At 44.8% G+C, this 11,168-nt stretch overlaps 1 protein-coding gene across 1 annotated transcript in view; it reads right to left on the reverse strand.

Moving 5' to 3' along the window:
- The window catches only part of DNAJC6 (DnaJ heat shock protein family (Hsp40) member C6), a 163,837-nt gene that overhangs the window by 5,649 nt on the left and 147,020 nt on the right, over nucleotides 1–11,168 (reverse strand). The window contains exons 17-18 of the mRNA XM_023509853.1: nucleotides 5,636–5,778; nucleotides 3,183–3,359 (exon numbers count right to left, since the gene is read on the reverse strand). Coding sequence (XP_023365621.1) covers nucleotides 3,183–3,359; nucleotides 5,636–5,778 — 320 coding nt within the window. The remainder of the gene's footprint in view (nucleotides 1–3,182; nucleotides 3,360–5,635; nucleotides 5,779–11,168) is intronic.

Here is an 11,168-nt window from a genome sequence, read left to right on the forward strand (position 1 = left end):
GTCTCTGGGGTCTCTCCATCGTGTGCACACGCGGTGTCTCTGGGGTCTCTCCATCGTGTGCACACTCGGCGTCTCTGGGGTCTCTCCGTCGTGTGTACACTTGGCATTTCCCAAGTCTCTCTGTCATGTGCACACTGGCCACGTCTCTAGGGCCTCCATGAGGATCCTCTGACGCATAGCCAGTCCTGACTTCGATGGGGGCATCCTTCCCTAGTTCCTCACATTGGGTTCTGGAATGTTTCCTTGCTAAGTGGAAGGTTTCTTTGCTGAGTGGAAACTTTCTCACAGTCCCCACATTGATTGTCTCTCTCACATGGATTCTGTGATGTCACATAAGGCAACAGTGGCTGAAGGCTTTCCCATGCTCCTCACACTGAAGCATTCCCTGTGCTAGACCTCCTGGGGGGGGGGGCTGGAGGGGCCCACCATAAACAAGAGATTCTCAAAACTTGCCGATGCCAAAGAGATTCTCCTTTGCACAGAATCCTTATGCTGAGTAGTAACTCACCAGTCACTAAGCTTTTACTAGACCCACTGCATCAACGTTGTACCTCTGCAGAGATTCCCTCACATAATTCAGCATCTCCAGACTTTTCTGTTTTGGAACCAAGGTCTCATTTTCATTCTCAGAACCACCGCTTATGGCTTGTCCTTCATCCCTGCTGCCTCTTCAACTTTCCCAGCGTGGTTGATGCCTCCACTCCACATTCAGGATGACAGTGCCCCACTTAGGACTGTGGCTCCCAGGGCAGAGATCAGGCCTGCTCCAGCACCTAATCCTTAATACGCATTTCTGGCCTCAGAAACTGTGGGCAGAGTTCGTGAGTCTCCCAATAGCTGAGGTCCAAGTGTCTATCTCCTGGTGGTCACAACTTAAAGTTTGAGGAAAGATCTATGATTTCTTTGCCAGCTTGATTCTTGGTCCCAGGAACAGGCCTCTTCTTCTGTCACCAGCTAGTATGAACCATCCTTCCTGTGGAACTACCACAGGACTTCCATCCTGTGGAACCACCACAGGACTTCCACTGTGTAATGGGAGAGCTCGGGAGATGCCCTGCAGCATGGGGTTCATGCTGACTTTCACAAGCGTTTCCTAGTGTTGAGTCTTCTTCCTCAAAAACTTGGAAGCCACCCTTAACTCTCCCAGGCACCTCTCCACCACCAGGCCCAACCTCTTCAGAGTCACCAAACAGCCGAATGGGACACCAAATTCTGAATCTAAAGTCCACAGCCCCGAGACTACCACTGCCACCAAAGTCGCATCACTCAAAGTCTGATTTTTTTTTTTTTTTTAAGACAGAGCCTCAAGCTGTCCCCCTGGGTAGAGTGCTGTGGCTTCACTGCTCACAGCAACCTCCAACTCCTGGGCTCAAGCAAGTCTCCTGCCTCAGCCTCCCAAGTAGCTGGGACCACAGGCACCCACCACAACGCCCAGCTATTTTTTGGTTGCAGCCATTATTGTTGTTTGGCGGGCCCGGGCTGGATTCGAACCTGCTACCTTAGGTGTATGTGGCTGATGCCTTAGCCAGTGGAGCCACAGGCGCTGAGCCCAAAGTCTGATTTTTATGAAAGTGTCAACATAGCCAGAAGCTAAACAGCCACTGTTCCCTAACCCCTCTCTGCTGTGATTGGGCACTGCTTGTGGGCACCATCCTCCCTGATAGGCCCAGGACCTGTGCTGACCCCCATTACTTCCATAGATAATATAGCTGTCATCACTCCAAGACTTGCAAACAGCATTGCTGGTGTAAATCTTAAGCCTGGTTTGGAGGTTTTTCAGATTCTGCATTCTGGAGACCTACTGACACCAACCAGAGCTGTGGACAGGTGTGGGGATGGGTCCAACAGTCCTGTAACCCCCACCCAGGAAATCTCCATTTGGGGAAGGCACTTTCTGCATCCCAACCCTGTGAATTCATCTCCTTCCAATCTGCACACCCAATTCCCTAGCCTTTAACTTGCCAACTGTCTTTAAAGACCCTTTCACCCAAATTCTCAGTGAGATGGAGTTGAGAAATCCCTCCCATCTCCACATGCAATGCCGGGGTATCGATCACTTTCTCTGCTGTGACTCCTGGTGTCTCAGTGTCCTGGCTTCCTCCTGGGCAGTGGCCAGGAGCCTCAATGGGCTGGACCCTCAGGAGCCTCACTGGGCTGGACCCTCATTATGATGATTTTGGCTGAGCCGGGAGCTAGTGAAGTTTCTGACAACACTGAACACTGGTATTAGAGCATTTCAATGAAGCATAAACTGACATAACCAACACAGTGGTAAGTTTAGCTCCATATTGAATATTTGTTGATTCTCGCCAATGTCACCAATCACAAAGTTTTTTCATGCTAATCCCAGCTATACTTACTATTGTATCAACAAAAGTGAAAAGTTCTCCTCTGTCCAGCTCTTTGCTCATGCTTACTGTCATAAATCAGGACACAATTCACTTCTGAGCCCTAAAAGTTAGTCACTTGGTGAATGTCCCACCTCTCTAAATAAAGCCCCTATAACATACAGTTTAAATTATTTTTGCCCACTTCATAAAGTATAACTATTTGTTTAAATATCTGATTTTAGCCCATGGACTTGATTTTATTAAGTAAATGGCTTGATCCTATGGTCCCCAAACCCCAGGCTGCAGATGGTATGGTCCGTGGCCTGTCAGGAACCAGGTGGCGTGGCAGGGGGTGAGCGGCAGGTGAGCGAGTGACTCTCACTGTATTCACAGGTCCCCATCACTCACGTCACTGGCTAAGCTCTGCCTTCTGCCACATCAGTGGAGGCATTAGATTTTCATAGGCCTGGATACCCCACTGTAAACTGCACACTGAGGGACCTAAGGTGTGCCTGCTTATCAGAATCCTATCCCCAACCTGCGCTGTCCAAGAAAAACGTCTTCCATGAAACCCATTCCAGGAAAAACGTCTCCCATGAAACCCCAGGCCATTTTCATAGGCCTGGATACCCCACTGTAAACTGCACACTGAGGGACCTACGGTGTGCCTGCTTATCAGAATCCTATCCCCAACCTGCGCTGCCAAGAAAAACGCCTTCCATGAAACCAATTCCAGGTGCCAAAAAAGTTGGGGACCACTGGCTTAATCAACCAGCAAATGGAAAGTAAGATGTATGCTCATAAGTAATAAAGTGGGGGCCAGACAAGCCACGCAGCAGGCGGCGCACTCACCTTGTCGGGGTGCACCACCAGGACAGCCCTCCTGTACACCTTCTTCACCTGCTCCGGCGTGACCAGGTCTGCCATGCCAACTGGCTTCCACTTGGTCTCCCCTGCCCACAGCACCGTGTGCATTGTGGAAAGGAGAGCTCTGATATTTCTCTCTTTGCCTTCAATCCATTCCAGAATCTGTAAATGCACGGAGAATTAAGAATTTCAAATGCCTTCTAGTCTAGAATGTTTCCACCAGGATGCTGGAAACCTTTCCTGCTCTAGCAACTTCAAAATATTTGGGATATGGTACACTTTCCAGGCTGTTTCCTGCTCCTGGAAGGTTTTGCCACCCCCTCATCCTCCAGCTGGTTGTTCTGGTTAACTCTGCTCAGGAATTTCAGTTAGACTCTGAGAGTCTGAATCCCTTCCTCTTTGGACCCTCAGAGTCGATTTCTCCCTCCCAGAATATAAACACCATGAGGGTGTGCACTGCATCTGTTCCTGCACCAAATTAATATCCTTCATGGAAAAGCCCAACTTTTCTGTGCCACTCTGCCTTGCATGTGTGGTGTCACAGCAGGAGCCACACTTTACTGTGCTGTCTGGTGTTCATCTTTCCCTGCCATCAGGCACAGCTATGTACAGAGGGTGCCATTTCCTGCATATCTACTGTTTCCCAGGAACTGGATAATACACCCGATCCAGAGAGGAACTCAGAAAGGCTGAAATGAATCCATCCATTCAGACATGTACCCACACTGTGACCACTCATGGTTTGAATCTTCACAGTCTGAACGAATGAGGTGATAAGCTTTTAAAGGACCTAACACCACGAGGGCATCCAGCCCCTAAAAGTAGTGCAGTGAGCACCTGTTGTGGGGTGAGTGGGTTACTCAGGGTTCATGACAGCTCCTCCCCCAAACCCTTAAATGCCCTACATGAATTAATTAACCAAACATGGTTTAAAGGAATAAGTAACTTTCTTTATGAAAACTTTCATATTTCACCTCTTGAACAAAGGCTGTCAAGAAGGAGTGCAAACTTTTTAGAAGGAATATTCAGGCTCTGTGATGTTTTATGAAGTGAAAACATGCAAATGAAGGACCTTATGTTATACTAAAAAAATGTATCAAAGGCTCTGTGTATCTCAACAAACATCTGAGTCTGTCAGGAAATTATGAAGAACAGTGATGTGTTTTTCCAACATGTGTAAGACTGGCTTACTGTGCAAGTCATCTGCTTTCCAGACATTTTCATGCAAAGACATGCTCGCCTCAAACTACCAGGTCACCATACTTGGTGTTTCGGCATGTAAGAATCCACCTTTCTATCTGTGAAGAGCATTCCCATCCCCTCAATCTTTACAAACTCTACAAGACCTTTCACCATTTGTCAACATAACCATCTCTGTTTCCAAGTGAGTCCATGCTCACCTGTCCATGTGACATCCTCAGCTATGAAGTAATGCTTGTTTCCTCAGCTATGAAATGATTGGGTTGGAATTTTGACTTGCAAACTTAAAAAATGCAGAAACATAATTTCCCCCCCCCCACTCAAATCAAATCTTCCATAGGCTTCTAGAATCAGAGATAGGTAAAAATAATAGAACTACTCTGGTTAAGAGTGGAGAGGTAGTGGGGAAGCCCTCAGCCTTCTTCTCCTCCACTTTCCCAAAGTCCAGGTCTCATGTTACAAACTTCAATTTCTGGCGACATAAATATGTGTCCATCAGCACATAAAAGATCCTGGTGGCTTCTTTCAGTCTGATCTGACAAAAAGCTCTCAAGGCAGAAAGAGAAAAATTCTAATGACTTATCATTAGAATACAAATGCCATCTGAATAACAAACTGATTACTCACATGAACAGCAAACATGGGAATCTATATTGCTATGCCACAGAATAAAATTTATTTCATTAGAGAAATGAAATGGCAGGTGCCACTGTCTCCAAAGCTACTTTGCTATATTCCAGTAGTAGCTTCAGGGATCAACTGAAATACAGTGATTACCAAAAATCTAAAACAGTGCCCTCTGTAAGTGCTATGGTCTGAATGTGTGTGTCCCCACGGAAATCACAGGCTGAAACTCTAACCCCCTCGGTGGTGGTATGAGGAGGCCGGGCCTTTAGAAGGTGGTAGATCATGAGTGCAGAATCCTCATAAATAGGACCTCGTCCTCAGGAGAGAAGCCTGAGTGAGAGCTCTCCTTTGTCATGTGGGGCACAGTGAAGGGACCACAGTCTAAACAAATAAGAGGCCCTCACAGACCCCGAGCTGCTGACACCCAACCCCGGACTTCCCAGCCTCCAGAAGCAGAAGTGAATATCCTCTGATCACAGGCTGCCAAGTTCATCTTGTCACAGCCTGGATGCACTATGACATGGGTGAGCCTCATGCTGATGGCTCCACACACAGGACTTTGCCATAAGACCCTGTCACAGAATAATCATGCTGAGTCAGGACTCACTCACTTTGAGTTTCTCAGGGTCCATTTCCTTAGCCATTTCCTCCTTTCTCATCTCAGCGATTGTTCGAGGCCCCTTTTTGTCTTTGTGAGCGTTAAAACCCTGGCCAGAGAGCAAGTCTTCAAAGTCAGCTGCTTTTGGTTTCCCTTCTGCAATATAATTTTTGAAAGTCATTATAGTTTTCATCCTTCAACATTTCATAGCACAAGTCTTCAAGGTGCTTTCCCGTAGGCTAAAACCTACACGCCTAGGCTGTGAATAGGGTGAGAGACTCTTGTGTCCACTTTACAGATGAGGAAAACTAAGTCTGGAGGCCCTAACAGATCTGTCCAGAGTTATATAATGTGAACACAGCAAGGCTGGATCATTACGCTAAATCTGATTCCATTTCCAAGGTACCTTCCTTCCAGATGAAGGTGTTCATGATGGTCCCATGGTAAATAGTTAGTATGTGAGGTGGAAGTTCCTACCCCACTGTAAATACTGAGTATCTGAGAGCATAGTTCCTGTTCCATTGTAAATACTGAGTATCTCACATGAAAGTTCCTGTTCCACTGTAAATGCTGTGTATCTGAGATGAAAGCTCCTTCCCCACTGTAAATACTGAGTATCCGAACTGAACGTTCCTGCCCCACTACAAATACTGAGTATCAAAGGGGAAAGTTCCTGCCCCACTGTAAATATGGAGTATCTTCCTGCCACACTATAAATACTAAGTATATGAGATGAAAGTTCTACTGTAAGTACTGAGTATCTGAGATGAAAGTTCCCGTTCCACTGTAAATACTGAGTATCTGAGATGAAAGTTCCTGTTCCATTGTAAATACTGAGTGACTGAGATGAAAGTTCCTGTTCCATTGTAAATACTGAGTATCTGAGATGAAAGTTCTACTGTAAATACTGAGTATCTGAGATGACAGTTCTACTGTAAATACTGAGTGACTGAGATGAATGTTCCTGCTCCACTGTAAATACTGAGCATCTGAGATGAAAGTTCCTGACCCACTGTAAATACTGAGTATCTGAGATGAAAGTTCCTGTTCCACTGTAAATACTAAGTGACTGAGATGAAAGTTCCTGTTCCACTGTAAATACTGAGTATCTGAGATGAAAGTTCCTGTTCCACTGTAAATACTGAGTACCTGAGGTGAAAGTTACTGCCTCAAGGGGTGGAGATAAGATGGCATACTGCAGACACGATTCTACAGAGGCTCCCATCCAGAAGGAGAGTTAAAAGACAGAAGTTTAGCAAGTAAGCCAATGGTTTGGAACTGAGCCAAGAGAGACGGTTGAAGAACGCACATCAACCCTGCTGTGGTGAGCTGCGGCCCCAAGGATACAAACAAAGTACAAAATCCATTGCCAAGCAGACAGCTGTCCCCTCTCCCATGAGAAGGGCTTACAGAATACTCTATACAAATAAGCAAGGAGAGTTCAAATGTCCTCCCATTCTATCCCATGGGAGAGACACTCTAAAAACTGGACCTCCTACCCCTACTAGGGTGCCACGGCACTCTCCTGCCAGGTATTCTCTACCTGCAATTCTGAACACCCAGCACTCCCCTGTGCTCTCACCCTGAGGTCTGGAAGCCCATCCCCCATGAAGTCAAGATTCTTGGGCATTTTTTTCAAGAGGTGTGGATGGGGCAGGGGCTATTGGTAGTCTGTGCTGATTTTGCATCACAGGAGTAAGGAAAGGATGGTCAGCTAAAAGGGAACCATACAGGAGCGGTGGTGCCCCAAGGTGCAGAGAAGCTACTGCAGCAGCAGGAACAATAAGGCTCACACCCCTGGGGCTATTCCAGACAGATAAGCCCTGTCTCTCTGGACAACCAAAGGAAGCCGGGCATCTTCCCCAGTGGCAGCCACAAGTGGAACGGATCTAAGACGGAAGTGCAGGCCCTGTGAGTAAAGGGAAGGCCTGAGGCGGTAGTGGCCTGGGCAGAGCACAGGGACTAGAATAGGTGCACAGAGCTGGCAGACTCCCAGTGTGGGGCTGAGCCAGAGAATTGCCTTACTGAGCCTAAGACACATCTGGCCCTCAGGGGATCACAGCTGAGACAAAGGCGGGCAGGCAGAGGCTGGAACTAACAGCTGAGTGTGAGCTCTAACTGCTTGCCGCTGCCCTGGCTGAGCTGCAGTTTCTGTCAACTCAAGCAGCATCTGATCTGCAGGGAAATATAGCTGGGAAAGAAACAAATTCTGTGAAGTTGTTCTGTCCTGTTCTGCTAGCAACAATCAGGGGTGGGGCTTGAACTGAGTGCACTACTGCAGCCTCCATTAAGCACCTGAGGTTGTCAGGCCTCACCTCCCCCTGCCAGATAGTAGCAGAGAGTGGCAGCCTGGATCAGGACACATAGATCTACCTGTGACTCAGGCAGTCGTAAACCCCTGGAGCATCTGCTCATTGGAGGGAACTGGGTCACAGCCCTGTGGGGGTACCAGTGACTGGGTGTGACAGAGGTGCAAGGTGGGGAAGGAGGCATTAACCTTCCCAGACTAATTTATTTGCTGGGTGGATCCTTCCAACCTCACAAAGTACCAGAGAGAGTCATACTTGAGCTGCCAGCAGACCCCTGCTATCTAGTTGCCTTTTGAACTCTCCCACCTGAGACCAGTGCTGACTGGGAAAATTGATCTGGACTTCTCGAACTGGGCCATCACACAAGGACTATCCAAAGTGGTACCCTGGGTGTGTGGTTGTGGGAAGGTTTGATTTTCCTTTTCCAATTGTTGCCTGTAGGGGGCAGGGTTACTTAATTGCCGGGATTTCTCCACAACTGTGACTTCAACCCAGAATAACTGATTCACTAGGGTAGGACAGAGACCAGCTGAAAACAAGACAGAGCCATTTATCCCCTCCACACCATGCAGGCCCCCAGTTTCTCAGGCCATAGCACTGTACGGGTCCTTGGCAAAGCTCTAGGGGGAAAGATACAGATGCCAGTCCCAGCTTTTGGGCAAAGGGCTAGTTAATCACTACTCCTGAAGCCCCCAACCCAACTTCTCCTTATCTGCTCATCTAGCCAAATGGTGTAAAATAAGCATGGGGCAGAATCAGTGGGAAAACTCCAGTAACATGAATAACCAGAGTAGATAACCCCCCTCCACCAAAGAAGGGTATCACAGACACAACTGAAGATCCCATTTATAAACAGATAGCTGAGATGTCAGAAATTGAATTCAGAATTTGGATTGCAAATAAGATTAATAGAATAGTGGCAATGTTGGAATTAGAAATTCCAGGTCCTCTCAAGAATTTAATGAATTCAAAGACAAAATCATCAAAGATTTTGACACATTGAGGCAAGAGCTTGTAGCCCTCAAGGATCTGAAAAATACAGTAGAATCCCTTGGTAAAAGAATGGAACAGGCTGAAGAAAGGATCTCTGACTTGAAGACAAAGCTTTTGAACGCACTCAACCACTCAAAGAAGAAAAGAAATGGAGAACAAAAATGGATCATGCTCTCAGAGAGCTCTGGGATAATTCAAAGAAAACTAATATTTGCCTTATAGGAACCCCTGAAAGTGACGAAGTTGCTTAACAAAACACAGAGGCTCTTCTTCGTGAAATTATGAAAGAGAACTTTCCAGACATGCCAAGAAATTCTGAAATTCAGATAGCAGACGGTTTCAGAAGCCCAGCATAACACAACCCAAATAAGACATCCCCCAGGCACATCATAATTAACTTCACTAAAGTTAACACGAAAGAGAAAATTCTGAAAGCAGCCAGATGTAAGAAAACCATAACCTACAAGGGGAAGAATATTAGAATGACTGCAGATCTGTCTGCTGAAACCTTTTGGGCTAGAAGAGGGTGGTCATTGACTTTCAATCTCCTAGAACAAATAACTTTCAACCGAGGATGCTGTATCCAGCTAAACTGAGTTTCATTTATGATGGAGAAATTGAATACTTTAATGACATTCACATGTTGAAGAAATTTGCCATAACTAAACCAGCTCTCCAGGATATTCTCAGAACTATCCTCCATAATGAGCAGGGCAATCCTCCACCACAAAATTAACTCACTCAGAAACTTTTGACCAAATTCCAACTTCTACAGTGGCAAAAGGATTAAAAATGTCCACTGGACTTTCAAAAAACTTGATACTCAAAATTTTACCAGGCTTATCAATATTCTCAATTAATGTGAATGGCTTAAATTTGCCTCTAAAGAGGCACAGATTGGCAGAATGGATACAAAAGTGCAGAACATAAATGCTGCATACAAGGATCTCATCTTACCTTCAAAGATAAATATAGACTCAGGGTGAAGGGATGGCCATCTATATATTCCAGGCAAATGGAAAGCAGAAAAAAGCAGGTGTTGCAATTTTATTTGCAGATACAATAGGCTTTAAACCAACAAAAGTAAGCATGGATAAGGATGGTCACTTCATATTTGTTAAGGGTAATACTCAACATGATGAGATTTCAATTATTAATATTTATGCACCCAGTCAAAATGCACCTCAATTTGTAAGAGACACTCTAACAGACATGAGCAACTTGATTTCTTCCAGCTCCATCATAATAGAGATTTTAACACTCCTTTGGCAGTGTTGGATAGATCCTTCAATAAGAAGCTTAGCAAAGAAATTTTAGATTTAAACTTAACCACTCAACATTTAGATTTAACAGACATCTACAGAACATTTCATTCTAACAAAACTGAATACACATTTTTCTCATCAGCCCACAAAACATACTGCAAAAACAATCACATCTTAGGTCACAAGTATAACCTCAGCAAATTTAAAATAATAGAAATTATTCCTTGCATCTTCTCGGACCATTATGAAATAAAACTTGAACTCAGTGACAACAGGAATCTGCAGACACATACAAAAACATGAAAGCTAAATAACCTTATGCTGAATAATAGGTGGGTCAGAGATGAGATTAAGAAGGAAATTACCAAATTTTTGGAATAAAATGATCATGAAGACATGAATTACCAGAACCTCTGGGATACTGCAAAGGCATTCCTAAGAAAGAAATTTATAGCACTGCAAGTCTTCCTCAAGGGAATGGAAAGAGAGGAAGTTAACAACTTAATGGGACATCTCAAGCAGCTGGAAAAGGAAGAACATTCCAATCCCAAACCCAGCAGAAGAAAATAAATAATCAAAATTCAATTGTAATTTGTAATTGAATTAAATAGTATTGAAAACAAAAGGATTATACAACAGATCAATAAATCCAAAAGTTGGTTTTTTAAAAAGGTCAATAAAATACATAAACCTTTGGCCAACCTAACCAAGAAAAAAAAAGAGTAAAATCTCTAATTTCATCAATCAGAAATGGTAAATATGAAATAGCAACAGACCCCTCAGAAATTCAAAAAAATCCTTCATGAATATTACAAGAAACTTTATTCTCAGAAATATGAAAACCTGAAGGAAATCAACCAATACTTGGAAGCATGTCACCTTCCAATACTTAGCCAGAATCAAGTGGAAATGTTGAACAGGCCTATATGAAGTTCTGAAATAGCATCAACTAAACAAAATCTCCCTAAAAAGAAAAGCC

Source organism: Otolemur garnettii, unplaced genomic scaffold (assembly GCF_000181295.1).
Source record: "Otolemur garnettii isolate 467f Iridium unplaced genomic scaffold, OtoGar3 scaffold00010, whole genome shotgun sequence".
In the NCBI taxonomy this organism is placed as follows: domain Eukaryota; kingdom Metazoa; phylum Chordata; class Mammalia; order Primates; family Galagidae; genus Otolemur; species Otolemur garnettii.